Source organism: Bidens hawaiensis, unplaced genomic scaffold, assembly GCF_021521415.1.
Source record: "Bidens hawaiensis isolate Kalapana, Puna unplaced genomic scaffold, B.hawaiensis_p1.1 tig00003760_1, whole genome shotgun sequence".
In the NCBI taxonomy this organism is placed as follows: Eukaryota; Viridiplantae; Streptophyta; class Magnoliopsida; order Asterales; family Asteraceae; genus Bidens; species Bidens hawaiensis.
In genome coordinates this window covers 1166701-1192153 of record NW_027491216.1, presented here as the reverse complement: position 1 = coordinate 1192153, position 25453 = coordinate 1166701, and the positions used below count along the sequence as shown (strand labels likewise).

Sequence of the window (25453 nt, the reverse complement as noted above, 5' to 3'; positions counted from 1 at the left end):
GAAAACGTTTAAGATCAACAAGCCAACAAAGTTGAAGTTGGAGATTGCATGAGGTTCATGCATGGTTCGGGCGATCCGAATGAACAATCAAATGAAGGAGTTAAGTTCGAGGGGGAGCATGCATTAAGTGAAGATTGAAGAATTGCTTTGAGTACCATGATAGTTGGTCATGAAGTTGAGAAAGCAAAAGTTGTTTCCTATATAAAACCGGGTGATGCAGTTCTAAACAGTGGTAATCTCAAAACTATCTCAGTTGTTAACAGGAAAAAGAACCCTGATGGTAGAGTGAAAAGTCGAGTCCAAGAATCAAGCTCAAAGATGTGCGAGCGTTACAAGGTGTGAAGGATCTTTAAGGAACAATGGTAGTTAATATTGAGAGGGAGTGTAAAACTTGGTGCAATACCAACTTGAAGGGCCCGAATGGTTAATACGAAAAGTATAAGGGTGGTACGGAAGATCTCAAGGGACGGTTTGGTGGTAGAAAGTATTTTGTTCTTGTTTCTTATCAATGAAAAGAATCGCATAAACGTTTTATGCAATATCGTCCTTGGTGTTCATGATTCACTTTGCTTAAAGTTTAACATAGAGTAGATGTAAAAGAACTCGAGTTCAAACCAACACTCCACGTATTTGTTTGTGGAATACTTATTAGATTAAGTTGAGTCTGAGCTAGGCAAATATTTCTTATGAAAACCATCTTCATTGTCTCTTTATCGAAATAACACTTTTCAAAATCAACATATGTGTTTGTGAAATAATTATCAGATTTATTTCAAAGTTGTATCACAACATTACTGTTTATCTCCATCAGTGCTCCTGTCTTGTTCTTGTATAGCCTTCACTTTTATGTGAAGTGTTCATTACATCAAATTAGAAGGGGCAATTTAGCATTTAGCTTCAAAATTAATATATAATAACTACAAAACAACATAGAAGTGTATAGATTGAACAAATGTGTACAATAGTTGACAAGTATTCTTTATGTTGACGACAAAACACGGCTTAATAAAAAGTTTTTACACCGATTATAAATGTCCAAACATCCACCTACTTAAACTTTTTATATAGATGGTAATCGACAAACAATCAACACAGCACTTCTCCTTGTAACTCTAATATTTATTTATCAAATTCATATCTTGTAACGGTTGGCTTAAATAGTTGATGCACGGAAAGAGCTATGTGTGCTAAGTAGCAGAGTTATATCTGTTGAAATAATAAGCGATGAAGAAAGGCATTTTCAATATAATCGATTGTGTCACACTTACAATAATTGATGATGTGCTTCATTTTTGTGTGGGTTATAAGAAATGCCAGAAACCTTTTATAGATCCTAAAGTGCTCAAATAGGCATAGGGCTTCAGGGTAAATTTTGATAAACGTTCAGTATATGGTGGCTATATGCATATATGGTATTGTGCATGGCATTATTGGTAGCATATCAGCAGTGACGGATTTAGAATTTTTTTTTTTCAGGTGGTGCACTAGTTTTAAATGCTTCAATTTCATGGGATCGGATATAAAATTTCGGGTCGGTTCAACGGTTCGGGTCGGTTCATTACATAATAATGCCTTACCACTGGTTTAATTTGCTAGTTATAATATAAAATTTGACAAATAACTTAACAATTAACAAATAAATCTAAACAATTAACAATATCAAGAACAATTAACAAATGAATCTAAACTCATCATTACGGTCGGCGGATTCGAGGAAGAGTAGCAACTAGCAAGGCTGGAGGAAGGTGGCAGGAGAAAGTCATGAGCTCGTAGCGGACGGCGATGGTCTGTGGTCGATCTTATGCCCAGATACCGGAGGAAGGAGGTGTGACGCCTGTGTAGTCGTGGTGGAGAGGAGAGAAAGATAGAGAGCGGCTTTTGTAAACAATATACTGCTAGGTGTTTTTTTTTTGATAAAATTATTTTCAAGACTTTCATTATAAGATTCATATATGCTAACACAAAAAATATATAGATTATTCATATAAAAATTAATTAATTTACATGAATTGTGTAACCTCGATAAAATAATAAATAATCGTAAATTAATAACTAAAATACATTCGTAATGACCAAAACAAACAAATCAACCTATTTTTAATCAAATACTCCATCCATGCAATTAGCCAATCTAGCAAGTTGGGCCGCCAGAAACTGAAATTATTAAAGATCAATAATGTTAAATATACAGAATTATTAAAAAACAATTTAGTAAAAATTATCAATTGATATAACCGGAATAATGAACAGAATAATTCCGATAACGAAATAAATCAATCATATTTTCGTATATCTCACACTTCAACATGTCCATTGAATCTTGGAGTTAGATGTAGAACCAATATAGTTTATAGGAAAATCAGATTAAAATTAAAAATAATACAAACAATAAAGTGAAAAGAAAATGAAATGACAATGCAAGTAAAGAATAATATATGAGAATTGACCATTACTGTAGAATAAATACTTTTCCGGAATGTTGTGTACGGCTAATATATCAAAGAAACACACGAAGAAATGAAAACGAATACATCTTGACGGCTAATATATTGAAGAGAGAGAGAGAAAAAAATTAAAAATGAATTCTAGGGGTTACAATATTAAGGTTTAAATAGTATGTATGGGATGATTTAGCATTAATAAGAAAGACAATATGTGACATGGTATCTAATTGACATCCAGATAGACACACTAGAATAATGACACGTGAAGAAAATGGTTTTGCTTTAATAGATTAAGTAAAATACTTATTACAACAAAAAAAGAGAAAAAAAAAACAAATCAAATTTTCTAGAAGATACAACACAAATAAATTAACAAACAAATAACTTGCGCAGGAGGTTACTAGACCATTCCATGACATTCCGTCTTCAATTACTTGATTCCACTCTCCGATCACACCCACCAATAATCCAAACTCCTGTTAATCCTCCGCTACTGCTTGAACAAATTTCTGGTGTTTTAACATAATCATTATCGATCGATCCAAGATGGTGAGGAGAAACATGAGGGGCGTCTCCAACGGCATGATACCCTTGATGTTATTGCAGGCCGCCGAAACCTACCGCAGGCTTGACCGGAAACCTCCCGTCACCGCCGCTCTTCTTGCCGCCAACACCATCATTTATCTTCGCCCTGCCTTCCTCAATCACATCATTCCCCCAATTGATGACGTCTGGTTCAATGCGTATCTCATCCTCAAGGTACGCTTAGGGTTACGCTTTCTTTCTTCTTCATTTTTGATCATATGGTAAACCCATGTTCGTAATTGAAAATTGAACATGGGTTTTGTTTATTTTTAAAAATTGAATATGGGTTTCATTTATTTTTAATTTTTGTACTGATTTTTATTGTTAAGCTTTAGGGTTTGGATTAAAAATTGAACATTGTTTTGATGAAATTGTTACTATGAATTTGCATAAAGCCCTAAACTTTTGGTTAATAGCTGTTAATTTTAATCAAATGTTAAACCCTAGGGCTTGTAATTAAGAAATGAACCTTGTTGTGATGAAATTAGCATAAAGCCCTTAACTTTTTGTTGATTGTGTCAACAACAGCATAAAGATGTGAAGCGATTGTTGTTATCTGCATTTTATCACCTCAATGAGCCTCATCTCTTCTACAACATGACGTCTTTGTTATGGAAAGGCGTACAATTGGAGAATGCAATGGGAAGTGTTGAGTACGCATCCATGGTTGCAGTCCTAGTTGGATTGTCACAAGGAATCACATTATTATTAGCTAAATCCCTTCTGGTTTTCGATTATGAAAGAGCTTATTATAATGAGTATGCAGTCGGATTCTCAGGTGTACTTTTTGCGATGAAAGTGGTACTTAATTCACAGTCGGATAGCTACACTTCTGTTCATGGTATCATGGTGCCTGCGAAACATGCGGCTTGGGCGGAGCTGATTATTATCCAGCTACTTGTTCCTGGTGTGTCTTTTCTAGGTCATCTTGGTGGGATTCTTGCAGGCATTGTTTATGTTCAGTTAAAAGGTTCATCTTCGGGTCCTTCGCCTTTGGCAAACATGGTTAAAGGGTTGACTGCTGTGTTGGGTTGGCCTTTAAGGTCGCTGCTAAGTTTCTGGCGGCCTCATCAGCCACGGGTTTCTGGTAGGGGGAGAATTGGAGGCGGTGAGCTGAGCACGCGTGATGTGTGGAGGTGTCGGGCTTGTACGTTTGATAATTCTGGGTGGTTAACTGAGTGTGAGATGTGCGGGACCGAGCACGGTGACGATGGATTGTCTTCGTCACAGGGGTCAAGCGTGGATGATGCTTCTTTGGATGAGATACGCCAGCGAAGGATTCAGAGATTTGGTAGATGATTTTTAGCATATAGTGTAAGATAACTTTGTGATCTGTTATAACAATCACATTTATGCATATTTTGTTTGAGAAAAGATAGTAAGATACTGCATCCTTCTTGGTGTGAATCCTTGCCAAGTCTAACACACTTTACAGAAAGTTAAAACACAAGTCTCACTAGATTTCATATTACACTCATGGTACTTATCACACACTTGTAAACGCATTATGAGCCTGTTATATCAATTTAATCAATCTGTTTGCATAACCCACCATTTTGGGTTAGCTAATAAAGTTCTTTGCATATTTCTTAAGAAAATCGCATTCAACCATGTCAACTGACACTTTTAGTTAAGAATGTTGTTAATGATGAAACAAGTTAGGTCTCACGACTTAAAAATGAAAGATAATGAGCAAATGCATATCGTCATGCTAAGGCTATGTGGTGTACTTGTCATTCACCATTTTGCACAATTTTTCACGTCAACGCCATACTATCTCCTCCATCATTCAGTCACATCACTCAACCTATGTTATACCCATCATTCTACATTCCTCTGTTTTTTTTATATATAGTTATTGTAGAGAGAGGGAATGAGAGAGAGAGAGATAGTAGATATTGTATATATATATATATATATAGGGAGAGGATCAAGAGAAAACTAATCTTTAGAGAGAAAACTTAAAAACTTCTAAAAAATTATTTTTAATTAAAAATAAAAAAATATTTTCAAATTTTTGTTTTTGCTATTATTCTTATATTTTCTTACCCTTTGCTCGAAAAAAAAATATATATATATATATATATATATATATATATATATATATATATAAAACCGATGTAATGCACATACGTATTACTGTGCGATACCGTTGTATTACACACGTGTATTACTATGTATTTTTAAGTTTAATAGTGTTTAATTGCATATATTCAATAATTGTGTATTGTATATGTGTAGTAGTATTGTATTATATGGGAAAAAATAATAATAAAATAAAAGTCGATGTAGTGCACATGTGCGTTAATGTTGTATTACACATACGTACTAATGTGTATTCGATATGTGCAATAGTGTTGTATTCTTTGCAATACAAACACTTTTGCATATATGCAATACACACTATTACAAATATGCACTACACCCACTTGAGTTGTAAAAACTCGTGAAAACCCTATGTAACATCTTTTTTTTTGTTACATGTAATATATGTTGTAACATTTAATACAAAACATTAAAACATAAAAAAAATGTTTTGCTATTTTTTAACATTTTTTTACTAATTTTTATATATGTTTTCAGGAGAGAAAAAAAGTTATATTTATATTTATATTTTTTATTCACTTTAATTGTGGACCAAAAGATTTAAACATTAATTAAAAACATATGGTTGAGTATGGGTTTCTAGAGTTTTTACAACTCAAATGGGTTTTCATTTTATACTTAGCCTATATATATATATATAGAGAGAGAGAGAGAGAGAATGGTCTGCGTCACCTAAACCATTTTCACCACGTTACACGTGAAATGAAATTGGGGGGGGGGGGGGGGGTGCATTGTCACATAGGACCATTTTTCACCATTTTGTGTGCTATAAGTGACCGTTATCCCATAGCCTAACAACATGATATATGGTTGTTTCGGTGAAGGCTGTTTAATTTTTTGTACGTCCACTCTTTGATACTCAAGTTAAGAATTTCTTTAGTATAAACGTCTCTGTGGTTGAAATCACTATTACGACACGATACATAGGGGTCCCGATGAAAGTTAGCTCCTCTTTCGTACCTCCACACCTTGACACTCAGTTAAGAATTTCCTTTACTATCAACGTCTCTATAAGCCAGTTAAAATCACCATTACAACGCCTCACGTAATAGATAGTGATCACGCAAACTCTCCTATACGTGTCTCTCATGTTATACTTAGAACGGATCGTCGATACATGAAGGTTAGAAGTAATATTATGTTTGTGTCAATACTTCTCTTGTAGGGATGGCAAAAAAAATAAAAATCAAACAAACCCAACAGGGTGCCCGAAATATCGTTGTGGGTGAATGGTGCTTGAAGAATGATGATACATATTATGCTTCCTTGACTAATAGCCTGAGAGAGAGATTGTTCAGGACTTCAGGTGAGTGCATCTAAAACTAAAGAATCTTGCCAGCAATCCAACTATTGAATGGGAGAACTGGACTTGCTTGCTAGTCACTCGGCTGGGAGCCAACAATCTGACTTTTTGATTGAACTTAAATAGATAGAAAGTTGAAGATGGTTTGTTCTTTTTTCCAGACTCACGAAAGCCTAAGAATGTGTGTCAGATCTGTTCATGGATCTTTATAATTTGGCTATCAAATGAAGTTTCGGTTTGTTCTGGTTGTTTGCTCATTTTCTGTGTTCTTATTGTTCAATCAAAAGTATAACTTATCAACATTTCCTCTCACATAATAAGGAAACCCAAACACTTTTTTTTAACTTATCATAAGTCATAAGTTATAAGGAGATAAAAATAAAGAATCCCGAACATCTGTGTTTTTTATTGTTCAATCAAAAGTAGTATTGGCTGTATTTGGCCCGTAACCCGTTCCATATTGTAAAAAGACTTGCCCGTTTTGCCAAGTATATTGATACACATCAGAATTAGCATGCAAAATAGTTATACCTCAATAGTTTACCATTTGACTTGTGAACAGATTTGTTGATGATATCCTCACCATCCAATCATTTGACTTGTGAACAGATTCATTCAACCGAGCAGAACTTTTTTTCGATTTTTTATTACTATTTTTAAATTACATAAGATACAAAACAATCACTAAGCAAATATGAACAATAAACTCAGACAACACATAAGCCCAAAATTACCTTATCATACCAAAATATAAGAAACAACCAGTTTTCAACAAACATATTTAGAATTTACCCCCAAGTTTTGATTACCAAATTCACCTAGTTTAACCAAGGCCAAAAAGAACAATTAGTATCCCTATGATAGGAATCATGCTCTAGTTCTAGTCTAAATATCATCTATCTATTTTGGAAGGGGTCAAGTGCAACTTATATTTTTATAAATAGGAATTAATAGCTAATATGGAGAGGAGAGTAGGTTTATGTTTAGGATGGCATTGCCATGGCTCCTGTGTATGCGGTGAGAGAGGGCTAGGCCCGGGAATCTATTGTAACTCTTCTATACATTTTCATTAGTACTATCGTTCGGTTCTTTGTTTGCCGTATTCTATCCTCTAATCTCAATTAACCACAATCATAATCTATCAAACCCTATCACGCTGTCAGTAAGGTAATTTCACATAACTCACCTGTATGCATAGCAGATTCTCACTCAAGTTTTCTAGAATCATCTCAAAACTTTAAAAATATGCGGACACCCTTCAAGAGAATGAACAGGAAGTTTTAGATCTTTAATATGTTGTAAACATCTTTCCTCCAACTCCCCCTTCAGATCAAGATTCGGCCACATACGCAAGTCAAGTGATTCAAGGTGACGGCGACCCTCCAGAATGGCCTACAACCCATTGTTTTTGATGCTTCTCCCAATGAGTTCAAGGTGAGTTAGCCCAGATAGGTTTTTCCCAACTGCTAAGGCTGCCTCATTATCTTCAGTGCAGATGTTAAACGGTTGTAGGTTCAGTTTGAGTGTTTTTAGCAAGGGGCAATAGCCTCTGCCTCATGGCTTCGGGGAATTCCGAGTCACCATGTATATCATCAAACATGCCTCTGGAAGTTTACGAGACTGTTCAGAGAAATGATATTGTGTATATGGTTAATTGTACATGTACTTAGAGTAATTTAAACCCAATTGAGTTGGGTGCCTAATGAGTATTGTCACAAAGGTATTGTTGTATACACAATGGTATTGATACTGAGTCAGCGTTATTCACCAGCTGTGTGCTGACGTATTTTTCCCCCACATTTCAGGAAAACTGTAAAGAATCAGAACTGACAGGCAAGACTGATAGAAGATTGGAGACATAGATGTCACACCCCAACCTAAGGCGGAAATGCCGGGGCGTGATCCGATTGCTCATAGCTCGAAGATACTATCATGAATATAAATGACAATATCTAATTAATTATTTTATTCAAAGAATACACACAATATCCAAATATAACAAAATATTCCAAATAAGTGAATATTATCCAAACAAACTTAAGCAACGATTTTCTTTGTTATATCCTAAGGTCTTCTCTAAGTGTCCAACTTCAATCTTCAATAAAGAGCATCCTGCATATGCGTAGAAAATAGAGTTTATCAACAACACATGTTGAGTGAGATAATCACCAATTTTGACACAACAAATAATATATATATATATATATATGGTAAAGTTAATATAAAAACCCACTTGAGTTGTGAAAACCCGCGAAAACCCTATGTAACATCTTTTTTTTTGTTACAAGTAATATATGTTGTAACATTTAATACAAAACATCAAAACATCAAAAAAACAAATGTTTTGCTATTTTTTAACATTTTTTTACTAATTTTTATATATGTTTTCAAGAGAGAGAAAAAGTTATATTTATATTTAAATTTTTTATTCACTTTAATTGTGGACCACAAGATTTAAACATTAATTAAAAACATGTGGTTGAGAATGGGTTTCTAGAGTTTTCACAACTCAAGTGGGTTTTCATTTTATACTTAGCCTATATATGTGTGTGTGTGTGTGTGTGTGATAGATAATTGATAAATGATAAGTGATAAATGCGCAAACCAACCATGTGATAGTACATCAATCAAATCATAACAAAACATGTATATAACCAAATCGTGCTAGTGTGCCAATGAATCGTTGCCAACGAATCGAGCTTCGGTTACTAAGACGTTCGTATGATCATACTAATTAGAATCCAAGACTTGATAGAATATAAACACACGTAAACAAATAGCAATTAGCAAATAGCATTTAATTGATACAACACACAATGATCATGTTTGCGATTGTTTGATATATATATATATATATATATGATAGAAAATATGAATAAGCACGCATATGTCCCCAAAACGTTTGAAAATAGTAGATAAAAAGGTGAATGATCAAACTCGCCTTAAGCGATTACTAAATGCAATTAAACGAACTAACGAATAAGCGAGTCGTCCACTACATGTCAAACGATATATATAATTCAGAATCTGAGATTTTAGGATATGATATTATAAATAAAAACGAACTTGTGGCCGCTGGAATAAATCCAAACGGACGTTTAGAACTCAAGTTATGTTTGTTTTAAGATTTAAGCGAGCTGATACTGACCAGAATCCGAACAGCGAGTCAGAAGTCGGGTTTTGGGAATTAGCCTTGAAATTACATTACGAGAATAAAAGTCTTCTGGACCGAATGTTGAATCCGACCAGAAGTATGAGAAAACGTTAAGTCAAACTTGTTGACTATTATGCCCTTAAACGGGTTTGAGTCCAATTGACCACCGAGACTCCCTCAATCAGCAAAATTGATTGATGGCTTTTGTTCTACAGAAAAAAATCTACAATATTGAAGAAGACAACTTACCCTAACGATGAATGGAACAAGAGATAATTGAGGTCAAAGGGTCTTGAGCTTGAAAGTCAACGAAAGCTTAAAAAACATGAAGAAATTAAAGAAACCGACAATGGGGAAAGGGAAATTTCATGGATTTTAGATATGATAACTGGTATTGAAGTAATAATCTAGGGTTTTATGATATGCCTTGTTAAAATATTAATGGTTAAGGCTTATTGATTAGGAAATAACTATTTTAGGAAACCGAATAATCAATTAATGACAAAATCGGGTATAATAACTTAAAGATTTCGATTTGGACAGCAATAAAACGAAATTGGAATGTTTATAACATTAGTTGACATGTCTTGGACCTGAAGTTTCGTTAATTTAATCAAAAATAGGAAAGAATTGGCAAAACAAGTCCCTGTAGTTTCCGAAATGCGATTTTTAGCCGTTTTAAGCGATTTTAAAGGTTGTTACGGACTATTTGGCATGATTAAAAGTTATGAAATTATAAAATTTGTTAAAAACCTATAAATACAAGTTTTAAATAGTTTGAAAGATCCGAATTACATTCTCGAATCGGTTTAAACAAATACGAAAAATCCGAGATGTTACAATAGTCATTAGAGGTGATCTGATGGCTCAGGTATTTTATTCAAAATATTATAAATAAATATATTTTTAAAAGATAAGTATTTGAAATATTTAACGGATATTCTGACTCGACATTTTATTAATGAATATTATAGTTTAAAGACTTCCGCTAATAATCCGCAACTCTAATATATTTTCAAAACAGATACCAACGGGTGTTGCACCTAGGCCCTAAGTCGGGGTGTGACAGTCAGAATGTTTACATAGGATCTATGATGTAACACCCCGATCAATGAGGGCGGAAACGTCGAGGCATGACATGATTGTTCATTGCACAACGACACTATAAAGTGACAATATTTAAACAACTCATTTAAATCCATATCATCATAAATAGCACAACAACTGTTCATACAAAATGACAAATAGATAGATAAGCAAATAACTTGTTCTTTCATTTTCTAATATCCTAAAGCCAAGATGATAAATTTCTTCAAGTAATCCAATCAAGCTAACATCAAACCTGTAACATTGTATAAAATAGAGTTTGTCAATACAAAGGTTAGTGAGCAATTTTCATAGTTTTGGACAATATATATAGTATGAAATCCACAACTAGTATATGAAAACAATAAATAATAGCAACAATTTAGATAATAAAACCGTCAATAAGAATACATTGATGACAATAATGAAATCGTCAATAAGAATACATTGACGACACATTTCTATATGGGGATACCATATATACTCGGAATTAACTTATGATCATACTTTGATGAGGCTACCCGCCTTAGCATTCAAGAGGTTACCCGCCTTAGCATTCAAGAATTTGCACATAATCATGTAAAGCATATAACACCAAATCGAGTATTTATTTAAGTAAACATATGCAATAAGTGTTGTGGTTTAAGACTCAAGTATAAATCATTTGAATTTGAATAAGTATGCAATGCCACCCCCAAAATGAAAGATGGAAAAAAGGGATGAAAAAGTACTCACATTAACAAGTAACTTGAAAGATAGTGTCATGAATAATCTTAGAGATCGGTTTAACTAGCAAGACCTATATTAAACGGGTCTTGTGTTAGTAGGTATTCTTGGAAGGGTTTAAAATAAAATACATGACAAATAAAGTAAATAAATAAGTTTACTAGAAACCGAGTCTTGATATTCTATTCATTAGTTTTTTTTTACTCACATTAATAAGTAACTTGAAAGATAGTGTCGTGAATAATCGGAGAGATCGGTTTAACGAGCAAGACCTATATTAAACGGGTATTGTGTTAGTAGGTAGTCTTGGAAGGGTTTAAAATAAAATAAATGACAAATAAAGTAAATAAATAAAGTTTAGGGTTTAAAATGTAAATATTTGAGAAATTAAAGAAACGAGTTTTGTAAAATAAGTTTACTCGAAACCGGGTCTCGGTATTCTATTCATTAGTTTTTTCTTTTTTTTTTTACTCAACCTATGTTAAGTAATAATGCGGGTTAAAATGCAATATTGCAAAACCCTTGGTTATAAGAATACCAAAACAAGGTTTAAACTAGTGTTCGGGTTTGTCGGTTCGAGACTTGATAATTGACCAAGCTCAAAGTTAACTTCCCAAAATAATAAATTTTATGAGGTAACTCAATAAAATCAAAATAGACTTAACCAAGCATGTAGTTCTATGTGAAGAACCTTAACGTTCGTTAAGCAAGTATACGACTTTATCGGTCCGAACTTGTTATAAGATCAAGTTGGTTACCGACATGCCAAGTATGTTTAGAAATTAACTAAAATTGTTTTAAAATATAATCTTGAAGAAAAATATGAGTTTTGGTGGCTAAAAACACACTTGTGTGTCTTAAGCGAGTGAACTCGGTTTAGTTCAATTTTTGGTTCGGTCCTTGACTCGGAATATGATCGAGGATGATTACCACATACCCAATTACCATGGAACTTTTAAAATAACTGATAAATAATAATACTCAAGTTTTACATTCAAAAAGTTAACAATAAAGCTTTTAAAGGAAAGTTCGGTTTTTGGTTCGGTTCTCAACTCTGGATGAAACCGAGGCTAGTCACCACATACCCAATACCATGGAACTTGACAAATATGAACAATAAACTAAAAATATGCAGAAGTTAAACAAGTATAACAAGTTATATGGTTAGATTTGTTAAATATATAAACAAGGACTACAAAGTCCTCCATGTAACCTTGCCTTACTTGCCCGACATTTCAACCGGCCGAGACCGGAGAGATGAAAGATCGAAGGTAAACAAGGAGTGTATATTATATATATGTTGTATATGTTGTAACATCAAGGTTTAAGTATCGAGAAGTTAGTTAAAATGAAAGATTAGCTTAGTTTGACCTTGAGAGTCAAACTATGAAGAACAACCTTAGAATTCAAGAATTTGAGAGAGAAATGAGGAAATGAGCAAGCACAAATGAAGAAGATGGGTGTGTATGTATAGGGTAAGTTGAATGGGTCTTTCATAAAGGGTGTTGCATGAAAGTGGGTTGGTTATAGACCCAAGAAAGCACAAACTACAAATGGGTCTTTCAAGTCTCCATTTTGGTAGTATTAGTCCCTAGAGTTCGTTTGAGCGTTTTCGGGGCATTTTAAGAACCGAAAAGGGTTTTTTTTAGATTCGACAACTACAAAACAAATATGTAACATAAAATTCATCATTCTGATAATATTGAAAGGTTCGGGATACAAAACGGGTCGGGTTTACATTAAGAATACAAGTATAAAATAACCCGAAATTGACAAATGTCACGGTATCCCCTACTTTAGGAAATTTCGTCCCGAAATTAAGATGATGTAAACAAATGTGGATATTTCTCCTTCATCGAGTCTTCTCGTTCCCATGTAAACTCCGCGCCACGCCGTAATTCCCATCGAACTTTAACTAACTTGATGCGACTTCGCTTGGTTTTATTTTCGTTGCGGTCCATGATTTCAACGGGTCGTTCAACCATGATCATTGATTCATTGACATGTACTTCGTCAATAATCACCCAAATGCTATCGTTGCCTTTTTGAGAAGTGGGTAGTTTCATTATAAAGTCCATAGCAATGTCTTCCCATTTTCATATGGGAATCGGTGGTTGCTCGAGTAACCCAAAGGGTTTTTGAAGTTTGGCTTTGACTTTACAGCAAGTAAGACATTTCGAAACGTACGTTGCTACGTCTTTCTTCATACCCGGCCACCAAAAGGTAGAACGAAGATCGAAATACATTTTATCCCCGTCGGGATGAACAGAATATCATGACTTGTGAGCTTCGTCGAGTATGCAAGTACGAAGGTCATCGCGATCGGGAACCCATAAACGATTGAGATAATACAACAAGCCATCGGGTTTTGTTTCGAGTTGAAGCTCGGCTCCACATGACATTTCGTCGTATATGTTGCCTTCATCAACGGAAGTACGTTGGGCTTGATAGATTTTGGATTGGAGATCGGTTTGAACGGTGACGCTAAGAAGCAAGACGGATTTGACATTAACCTTTCGACTAAGGGCATCGGCCACTTCGCTTTACCGGGATGGTAGCGAATCTCGCAATCGTAGTCACTAAGTAACTCAGCCCATCGTCGTTGTCTCATGTTGAGATCTTTTTGGTCAAAAATGTGTTGAAGGCTTTTGTGATCGGTAAAAACCACACATTTCGTTCCGTAAAGGTAATGTCTCCAAATTTTGAGTGCGAAAATGATGGCAACTAGTTCAATATCGTGAGTCGTGTAGTTCTTCTCGTTGACCATGAGTTGCCTTGAAGCATACGCGATAACTTGACCTCGTTGCATGAGAACGCAACCGAGACCTTGATGAAAAGCATCGCAAAATACTACAAAGTCGTTGTTTCCATCGGGAAGGGTTAGAACGGGAGCATTGCAAAGCGTGTGTTTAAGAGTATTAAAGGCTTCTTCTTGTTCGGATCCCCATTCATAAGGCTTTCCTTTGTGAGTTAGGGAAGTGAGGGGTAAAGAGATCTTGGAAAAATTTTGGATGAAATGCTGATAATATCCGGCCAAACCGAGGACAGATCGAATTTTTGTGGGTGTAGTCGGAGTCTTCCAATCTTTGACGGCTTCGATTTTTGCGGGATCAACATGTATACCCTTGTCGTTGATGATGTGTCCCAAAAATTGAACTTCCTCAAGCCAAAATTCACATTTTGAGAATTTGGCGTAAATTCGTTCATTTCTTAAGACTTCGAGAATGGAACGCAAGAGATATTCATGTTCGGCCTTGGTTTTGGAAAAGATGAGGATGTCATCAATAAAGACAATGACGAATTTATCTAGAAACGGTTTGCAAACGCGGTTCATGAGATCCATAAATACAGCGGGTGCGTTGGTTAAACCGAAAGGCATGACTAGAAATTCGAAATGTCCATATCGAGTACGGAATGCGGTGGATGTCTTCTTCACGAATACGCAATTGGTGATATCCCGATCGAAGATCGATTTTTGAGAAACACGTTGCGCCTTGAAGTTGATCGAAGAGGTCGTCGGTTCGTGGCAAGGGATAGCGATTTTTAATAGTAAGTTTGTTAAGCTCACGATAATCGATGCACATACTAAACGAACCATCTTTCTTTTTCACGAAGAGGACGAGAGCACCCCAAAGAGAATAGCTTGGACGAATAAAGCCTTTTTCGGAAAGTTCTTCGAGTTGGTCTGATAACTCTTGCATTTCCGACGGGGCTAAACGGTAAGAAGCTTTGGCTACGGGCATTGCTCCAGGCACAAGATCGATTCGGAATTCTACCTGGCGAATGGGTGGAAGACCGGTGACGTATTCGGGAAAGACATCGAGGAAGTCACAGACGATGGAGATGTCTTGGATTTTTCTTTCCTTAAGGTCTTTAACGACCACTTGAGCTAGGAACGGAACATACGTTTGGCGCAAATATTTTTGGGATTGAGAGTATAACATAAGGTTGAGCCTTTTAGGAGTAGTCTTGCCGTGGACCTTGAGTGTTTTACCGTTTACAAGCGGGATTCGAATGATTTTATCGTAACAAACGACTTCAACACGGTGCAAAGATAACCAATCCATGCCTACTATGACATCGAAACTTCCCATTTGCATCGGCATAAGATCGATCGAAGATTTTCGCTTACAAAGAGTGAGAATACAATCACGAATGACCGAGTTGATTGTGATGAAATTTCCGTTGGCGACTTCGACGGAAAAAGGTCTAGAGAGTTTAGTGCGAGGTACAGCAAGCATAGACTCAAATTTTAATGAAATAAAACTCCTATCGGCACCAGTGTCAAATAAAATTGAAGCCAAATGTTCGTTCACTAGAAACTTACCGTTCACAACGTCGTTTGTGAATTGAGCTTGATTGGCGTTTATCATGTAAGCACGCCCTTGGTTACCGGGATTTCCTTGTAGTGCTTGGGGTGGAGGAGGAGGTGCTTGGATGGCTTGAATTGGTTGGATGAGAGGTGCATTTAGTTGTGGAATTTGAGGTTGGTAGGTTTGGACTTGGTAAGCTTGGGTTTGGTAATAAGGCACGGTTACGGCTTAGGCTTGGTTTGCGTAAACGATTCGGGGACAATTGTTGCGGAAATGGTTAGGGTCTCCACAATTATAGTAAGCTCGGGGTTGTTGTGGGTTTTGCGGGATTTGGCGGGTTGTTTCTTGGTGGAGCGGGATGTCCACGAGGTGTGTTTCGACATGTGGTATTGAAGTGACCATAACGGTTGTAAATGGTGCAATGGCGACAAGTCATGTTTGAGGGATGGTGAAATTGACATTTGTTGCATAATGGATGAGGACCAGTTTAGGGTTTTCGGTTTGGAGGAGCTTGAGATTGTTGTTGGGTTTGTTGTGGGTGGGTGACGGCATAGTTTCGGTGATTGGGCTTGAATTTCTTCTTGGCTTGGTGGGATGAGTTGGAATAATTAATGGCTTGAGGAGGTGGATCAACTTTGATTTGAGGGGTTGGTTCGGGTTTACTCTTGTCACACTTTTTCTTGACCAAAAGTGTACCCGCCTTGACATGGTTTTCGGAGAGGGCTCTGGCTAGCGTAATAGCGTCTTCAAAGGTTTGCCGGTTTACTACTCATTACCGAGTCACGGATTAGCATGGGCAAACCCCCAATGTATTTGTCAATTTTAAGTTCGAGCGGGGTGACCAAGTGAGGAACAAGAGTGCTCAAATCGTGAAAACGGAGTGAGTATACGGTGTTATCACCACTTTCTTGCTTAAGTACCCAAAACTCGGCTTCGAGCTTTTGGAGCTCGTGTTTTGGGCAGAACTTTTTCATCATAAGTTCTTTAAGCTCGGTCCATGGGAGAGCCATGGCGATTTCTGCCCCTTGGAGATGCATAACACTACCCCACCATGTAAGAGCGGTTTCCTTAAACATGCTCGAAGCGAAATTAGTTTTCTTCGCTTCGGAGCACTCGCAGTGTCAGAACACACTTTCCATCTTTTCAAACCATTTCAACAAGGTAGTCCCACAGTTCGTACCAAGGAATTTGGTTGGGTTAGCACCGGTAAATTGTTTGTATGAGTAGGGAGTTTGGGTTCAACCGGTGCAACAATGGGTGCTACAACGGGTGGAGGTTGGTTTGCTTCAAGTGAGTTAGGAGTTCGGGAATCACAGCGGCGACTTGTTCGGCTACTAAAGCGGCTATCTTGCGTTTGGAGTCCTTGCGGTAGTGGCGTCGTAGCGGAAGCATTCTAGAAATTATAAAGAAATTGTAGTGAGTTTGAGGGCATTGAGTTTAAAATTGAATATGTATGTAACCATTTTTTACGTATCCTAGTGTCATGAGGATGAGAATGTTAGTAGAAATAAAGTTTATACATAAACCAAATGATAAAAACGTATATATAAGTATATGTTTCAAAGTTTCGAGAATTTAAAATTTGGACGTTTTGAAGTGTTGAAATTTGTATACAGTTGGAAAAATTGTACATAAACCACCATGATTTGATATTCCGAAAAAATAACAAAGTTTCTTGTAAACATATATTAGTCGGGAAAATCATACATGAACCACCATGATTTGATATCCCGGCAATAAAAACTTATGTAAAAGTAATATATATGGAGTCGAACATGCGCACGTATCACCGCGTCTTTCATGTTGTTGACTCAAGTCATGATAATAACATACAATAAAACGGAGATACAACGAGATGTTAAAAACACTTATCCACGTATCACCGTGGCTTTTATGTTTTCAACACCAAAAATAAGGAGGCGACCGGAACGCTCGCATTCGACAACTTAAAGTGTCGGCTCATATAACTCGAGTTGCTTGACCTAGAAACCAACACTAAACCCAATCATCCTAGGTAAGTAAATCACCTTCGATCCTTGGAATCATTTTGTCAAATGATCGAATCATGTGTTTCGCTCCCTACGGTCATCACAAAAAAAATTACAGAACCTAGCTTTAAGGAGATTGTAAACAACGAGATCCAAGTTAAGCTCGTGATCCATTAAACACAATATAAAAACTAATGTTTTGTTTTAAGGTAAAAATACCTTAGAATACTATTGAAAGTGTGTGTATGTGTACATTTATGATGAGATAGATTTTTAAACAAGTTTATAAATATGTAGGTGTGCAATAAACAATCAAGTAGGGTAAACACGTATGAGCACACGTATAGGGGCTCTAGAGTATAAATTATACTAGGCTGTTACATCTAACCACCTATCCTATATTCGATGGCTCTGATACCAATCTGTCACACCCCGACCAATGAGGGCGGAAATGTCGAGGTGCGACATGATTGTTCATTGCACAACGACACTATAAAGTGACAATATTTAAACAACTCATTTAAGTCCATATCATCATAAATAACACAACAATTGTTCATACAAAATGCCAAATAGATAGATAAACAAATAACTTGTTATTTCATTTTCTAATATCCTAAAGCCAAGATGATAAGTTTCTTCAAGTAATCCAATCAAGCTAACATCAAACCTGTAACATTGCATAAAATAGAGTTTGTCAACACAAAGGTTGGTGAGAAATTTTCATAGTTTTGGACAATAAGTATATAGTATGAAATCCACAACTGGTATATGAAAACAATAAATAATAGCAACAATTTAGATAATAAAACCGTCAATAAGAATACATTGACGACAATAATGAAATCGTCAATAAGAATACATTGACGACACATTTCCATATGGGTATACCATATATACTCAGAATTAACGTATGCTCATACTTTGATGAGGCTACCCGCCTTAGCATTCAAGAGGCTACCCGCCTTAGCATTCAAAAATTTGCACATAATCATGTAAAGCATATAACACCAAATCGAGTATTTATTTAAGTAAACATATACAATAAGTGTTGTGGTTTAAGACTCAAGTATAAATCATTTGAATTTTAATAAGTATGCAATGCCACCCCCAAAATGAAAGATGGAAAACGGGGGATGAAAAAGTACTCACATTAACAAGTAACTTGAAAGATAGTGTCGTGAATAATCGGAGAGATCGGTTTAACGAGCAAGACCTATATTAAACGGGTATTGTGTTAGTAGGTAGTCTTGGAAGGGTTTAAAATAAAATAAATGACAAATAAAGTAAATAAATAAAGTTTAGGGTTTAAAATGTAAATATTTGAGAAATTAAAGAAACGAGTTTTGTAAAATAAGTTTACTCGAAACCGGGTCTCGGTATTCTATTCATTAGTTTTTTCTTTTTTTTTTACTCAACCTATGTTAAGTAATAATGCGGGTTAAAATGCAATATTGCAAAACCCTTGGTTATAAGAATACCAAAACAAGGTTTAAACTAGTGTTCGGGTTTGTCGGTTCGAGACTTGATAATTGACCAAGCTCAAAGTTAACTTCCCAAAATAATAAATTTTATGAGGTAACTCAATAAAATCAAAATAGACTTAACCAAGCATGTAGTTCTATGTGAAGAACCTTAACGTTCGTTAAGCAAGTATACGACTTTATCGGTCCGAACTTGTTATAAGATCAAGTTGGTTACCGACATGCCAAGTATGTTTAGAAATTAACTAAAATTGTTTTAAAATATAATCTTGAAGAAAAATATGAGTTTTGGTGGCTAAAAACACACTTGTGTGTCTTAAGCGAGTGAACTCGGTTTAGTTCAATTTTTGGTTCGGTCCTTGACTCGGAATATGATCGAGGATGATTACCACATACCCAATTACCATGGAACTTGTAAAATAACTTTTAAATAATAATAATAATCAAGTTTTACATTCAAAAAGTTAACAATAAAGCTTTTAAAGGAAAGTTCGGTTTTTGGTTCGGTTCTCAACTCGGGATGAAACCGAGGCTAGTCACCACATACCCAATACCATGGAACTTGACAAATATGAACAATAAACTAAAATATGCAGAAGTTTAGCAAGTATAACAAGTTATATGGTTAGATTTGTTAAATATATAAACAAGGACTACAAAGTCCTCCATGTAACCTTACCTTACTTGCCCGACATTTCAACCGGCCGAGACCGGAGAAATGAAAGACCGAAGGTAAACAAGGAGTGTATATTATATATATGTTGTATATGTTGTAACAACAAGGTTTAAGTATCGAGAAGTTATTTAAAATGAAAGATTAGCTTAGTTTGACCTTGAGAGTCAAACTATGAAGAACAACCTTATAATTCAAGAATTTGAGAGAGAAATGAGGAAATGAGCAAGCACAAATGAAGAAGGTGGGTGTGTATATATAGGATAAGTTGAATGGGTCTTTCATAAAGGGTGTTGCATGAAAATGGGTTGGTTATAGACCCAAGAAAGCACAAACTACAAATGGGTCTTTCAAGTCTCCATTTTGGTAGTTTTAGTCCCTGGAGTTCGTTTTGAGCGTTTTCGGGGCATTTTAAGAACCGAAAAGGGTGTTTTTTAGATCCAACAACTATAAAACAAATATGTAAAATAAAATTCATCATTTTGATAATATCGAAAGGTTCGAGATACAAAACGGGTCGGGTTTATATTAAGAATACAAGTATGAAATAACCCGAAATTGACAAATGTCACATATGAATCCTTAAAACCTTGTGTTACAATAATAAGAAACGAACACTCTGATTAAAAGTATGTATGTGTTTTAATTCATTTATACATGGTGACTCAACATTCCATGAGGCAATTCAAATCATCAACATGCCTTTTAAAGCCTACGGGACTGTTTAGAGAAATGATTTTGTGTATATATTTAATTGTACATGTACTTAGTGTAATTTTATCCTCCAACTGAGTTGGGTGCATAATGATTTGTCATAAAGATATTATTGTTGATTTCATAGTGGTATTGAAAAATATTTTACAAGAGACAACGTCATTCACCGACTGTGTGTTTGCGTATTTCCCTCATATTACAGGAAATTAGTAAAGGTTAGAACATATGTGAAAATCATATTAGAAGATTGGAGATTTAGTCATTAGATGTTGTTTGATGGCTAAGATATTTTATTTAGAATATTATAATCATAGTTTCATAAGACGTGTATTTGAATTATTAAACGAGTATTTAATCCCAAGTTTATCAATATAACAATATTTTATTTAAAGACTTACGCTAAAAAGAACGCAACTCAGGTATACTTACAAAACATGTACCAACTAATGGGTCACACGCCTAGGCCTTAAGTCGGGGTGTGACGCTTTACCAACCATAAAATAAAATGTTATGAACCCGAATATGAGTCCAAACAAGCACAACCAACCAAACCAGTTTAGGTGGTCCAAAAAGATTATTGATCACAAACTCCCTTGATATACGTTTAGTCATTTCAATGATCGATTATGATGAACGAACTTGAGTGCGTAATGGTGTGGTTTCCCATCTTCATTCTCTCTTTAATATGTTCATATTTCCCATCCTTTTCTTGTAATCACTTTCTTATGAATAATGAACTTGATTTCTTCATAGATTATGTGTTTGATTGTTTAGTTTTTATTTTAAATCACTTCATAAAATTGGCCGTGAAGAAAATGATAATAAGACAATTCGTAGTCAGCGAAAAGAGGCAGCGTTTTGGAGCCGAAACGCCAAGGTACACCGACCTGCCCCAGAGTTTTCAGCGGCGCTTCGAAGGTTGCCTTTTATACATAGCGTTCAAATGACACACATTTTGATAAATATAACAGTTGGGCATAAAAAAAATACAAAAACCTTTTATTTATATATTAAACAGACTCTCATTTCAATATTTTTAAACCATCTTCTTCACCATCTTAAACCCAAAAACCTTCTCATCATCTTTCATTTTGGTAAATTGACACAGATCTCGAGGTTTTAATGTGAGATCTCTCCGAATCCGATCCGAGAATCCAGCGTCTAGCCGAAAATAGAATAAATGAAATTTAAAATAAAATACAACTTTGAGTTGTTTTTATTTATTATAAGAAATTTTATGTTTGTTTTTTATTTTAGTTCTAATGTTTTTAATTAAATTTATTTTTTCTTTTATTTTAATTAATTGTTATTTATTTAATGAAATATTGTTGTTTAGTTTTAATTAAAAATTGATTGAGTAATGTGTAACATCCGTATTTGGAGAATAATAAATAAAGAGAATTTATTAATTCGTGTGTGTCGTTAATTTGATCGTGTGTGTAGATGTTTGGATAATATTTGGATTTGGAATTGTGAGTGGGTTGTGGGGCCCATAACCCCCTATATAAACCCAACCCCTCCACCCTTTCACCATTCTCTTTCTTTCCATACACACACCCTAGAACACACAAATACACTCTCTCAAGACCCGAATCCAAAATTGGCCGTGAAGAAAATGATAATAAGACAATTCGTTTTTATTGGCCGAATCAAAATAGTTTTTATTTTGAATCACTTCATAAAATTGGCCGTGAAGAAAAGGATAATAAGACAATTCGTAGTCAGCCAAAAGAGGCAGCGTTTTGGAGCCGAAACTCCAAGGTACACCGGCCTGCCCCAGAGTTTTCAGCGGCGCTTCGAAGGTTGCCTTTTATACATAGCGTTCAAATGACACACATTTTGATAAATATAACAGTTGGGCATAAAAAAATACAAAAATCTTTTATTTATATATTAAAACAGACTCCCAATTCAATATTTTTAAACCATCTTCTTCACCATCTTAAACCCAAAAACCTTCTCATCATCTTTCATTTTGGTAAATTGACACAGATCTTGAGGTTTTAATGTGAGATCTCTCCGAATCCGATTTGAGAATCCAGCGTCTAGCCGAAAATAGAAGAAATGAAATTTAAAATAAAATACAACTTTGAGTTGTTTTTATTTATTTTAAGAAATTTTATGTTTGTTTTTTATTTTAGTTCTAATTTTTAATTTTAATGTTTTTTAATTAAATTTATTTTTTCTTTTATTTTAATTAATTGTTATTTATTTAATGAAATATTGTTGTTTAGTTTTAATTAAAAATTGATTGAGTAATGTGTAACATCCGTATTTTGAGAATAATAAATAAAGAGAATTTATTAATTCGTGTGTGTCGTTAATTTGATCGTGTGTGTAGATGTTTGGATAATATTTGGATTTGGAATTGTGAGTGGGTTGTGGGGCCCATAACCCCCTATATAAACCCAACCCCTCCACCCTTTCACCATTCTCTTTCTTTCCATACACACACCCTAGAACACACAAATACACTCTCTCAAGACCCGAATCCAAAATTGGCCGTGAAGAAAATGATAATAAGACAATTCGTTTTTATTGGCCGAATCAAAATAGTTTTTATTTTGAATCACTTCATAAAATTGGCCGTGAAGAAAAGGATAATAAGACAATTCGTAGTCAGCCAAAAGAGGCAGCGTTTTGGAGCCGAAACTCCAAGGTACACCGGCCTGCCCCAGAGTTTTCAGCGGCGCTTCGAAGGTTGCCTTTTATACATAGCGTTCAAATGACACACATTTTGATAAATATAACAGTTGGGCATAAAAAAATACAAAAATCTTTTATTTATATATTAAAACAGACTCCCAATTCAATATTTTTAAACCATCTTCTTCACCATCTTAAACCCAAAAACCTTCTCATCATCTTTCATTTTGGTAAATTGACACAGATCTTGAGGTTTTAATGTGAGATCTCTCCGAATCCGATTTGAGAATCCAGCGTCTAGCCGAAAATAGAAGAAATGAAATTTAAAATAAAATACAACTTTGAGTTGTTTTTATTTATTTTAAGAAATTTTATGTTTGTTTTTTATTTTAGTTCTAATTTTTAATTTTAATGTTTTTTAATTAAATTTATTTTTTCTTTTATTTTAATTAATTGTTATTTATTTAATGAAATATTGTTGTTTAGTTTTAATTAAAAATTGATTGAGTAATGTGTAACATCCGTATTTTGAGAATAATAAATAAAGAGAATTTATTATTTCGTGTGTGTCGTTAATTTGATCGTGTGTGTAGATGTTTGGATAATATTTGGATTTGGAATTGTGAGTGGGTTGTGGGGCCCATAACCCCCTATATAAACCCAACCCCTCCACCCTTTCACCATTCTCTTTCTTTCCATACACACACCCTAGAACACACAAACACACTCTCTCAAGACCCGAATCCAAAACCGGGTTAAAGTAAGGAATAGTTTAGTGTGCAAGAGTCTTCAAATAGCAAGAACACGTCCAGATCTACGTATTGTCTAGATCTGAACTCGAACCCGCGAGCAAAAGGTGGGTTTTGGTTTAAAAGTTAAGTTTTGTGGTTGAGTTCAAGATGAAAACTGATAAAACGATAGATCGGGTTGTAAGATGTAAGAAAAAACTTAAACTTAGTGAGTTATAACCTCAAGGGTGTGTTATAGAACAAAAAGGTGTTATCCGGACCTTGAAAACACGGGTACACAAAGTTGGTACAACCCAAAACCCATAAAAAGAGTAGAATCCGGTCCTAAGGAAGAATCTCGGAGGAAAATGGCCTTAAAATGGTAAAAGCGAAGTAAAAAGGGGTTTTTCGCATGAAAAAGGGCTTCGCATCGCATGCCATGCGAAATCCAAGAATTTCGCATCGCACGCCATTCGAAGCGAAATAAGCATGCGAAGCGAAATGGCCATGCGAAGCGAAACCTTCCCATGCGAAGCGAAACCTTTCCATACGAAGCGAAGCTTCCTATGCGAAGCGAAACCTTCACCTGCGAAGCGAAATTGCATGCGAAATTTCATGAAATTCATTTTCTGATGCATTTTTGTTAAAGTACTGTTAATGAAAATAAAATTTTTTCCAAGCCAGGGGCTCTGCCCCTTGGACCCTGCTAGGGGCTGCCGCCCCTAGACCCCGCTACCAGGGGCGCTGCCCCCGGACCCCTATTAATTAAGGATTTCATTAACTTAGATGTAGGAAGTAGTAGTATTGGATAATTGACATTCGTGATGTGTTACACAGTTAGCCGTGCACCACTCAGGAAGGGGATTACTATTAACAGTGAACGAAACAGAATCCTGGTGAGTTCTAGCCTTTTTATCTGTTATGCTTTCGGGGCTGTGTGCATACTCCTATGTGATAGTTAATACATTTACTTAATTGATAAGTGTATAACGTGTATGACTATGTATTAAGTGTTATTACTATATGATGATTGTATGAATGAGCATGTATATATATATATATACACACATAAGACAGGTAAAGTATGCACGTATGATAAATGTATGGATGATTGACGAGACATGTATGGTTATATGGTTATTCGAGGCAAAAGGGACCAGACCCTTATAATATCTGTGATGTTAGGGACCAGACCCTTATAATATTTGTGATGTTAGGGACTAGACCCTTATAATATCTGTGATGTTTAATGTAGAATAGCTTATGGTATACCATAGGGTTTTATCAAAGGAAGTATGTAGGTACGTATGCAGGTATGTAAAGTATGTATGAAGGAAGTAATAGTAAGTAAGATATGAATACGTATCTTCGGATGCGTATGGGTGAGAATATGAATGTAATGTATGTTAATTGATTAACTAGAACTCACTCAGCGTAGCTGACTTTTAGTATGCACAAAGGCAAATAGGTTGAGGCAGCTGGCTTGAGGAGGGACACATGGCA

The 25453-nt window shown here is 35.2% G+C and overlaps 1 protein-coding gene across 1 annotated transcript; it reads left to right on the top strand.

Annotated features, from left to right (window-relative positions):
- The first annotated feature begins 2988 nt into the window (after positions 1–2988).
- On the top strand, positions 2989–4450 carry LOC143624330 (rhomboid-like protein 14, mitochondrial). Its single transcript, XM_077095025.1, has 2 exons — positions 2989–3203; positions 3558–4450. The coding sequence occupies exons 1-2, from the start codon at positions 2991–2993 to the stop codon at positions 4326–4328; spliced, it is 984 nt and encodes a 327-aa protein (XP_076951140.1). The 5' UTR covers positions 2989–2990; the 3' UTR covers positions 4329–4450.
- Positions 4451–25453: the final 21003 nt, after the last annotated feature.

Bases quoted from the DNA above. Each gene is read 5' to 3' on its own strand.
- LOC143624330 (XM_077095025.1), top strand. From the start codon at position 2,991: ATGGTGAGGAGAAACATGAGGGGCGTCTCCAACGGCATGATACCCTTG. The intron at 3,204-3,557 runs GTACGCTTAGGG...TGTCAACAACAG, and splicing joins ATGCGTATCTCATCCTCAAG to CATAAAGATGTGAAGCGATT.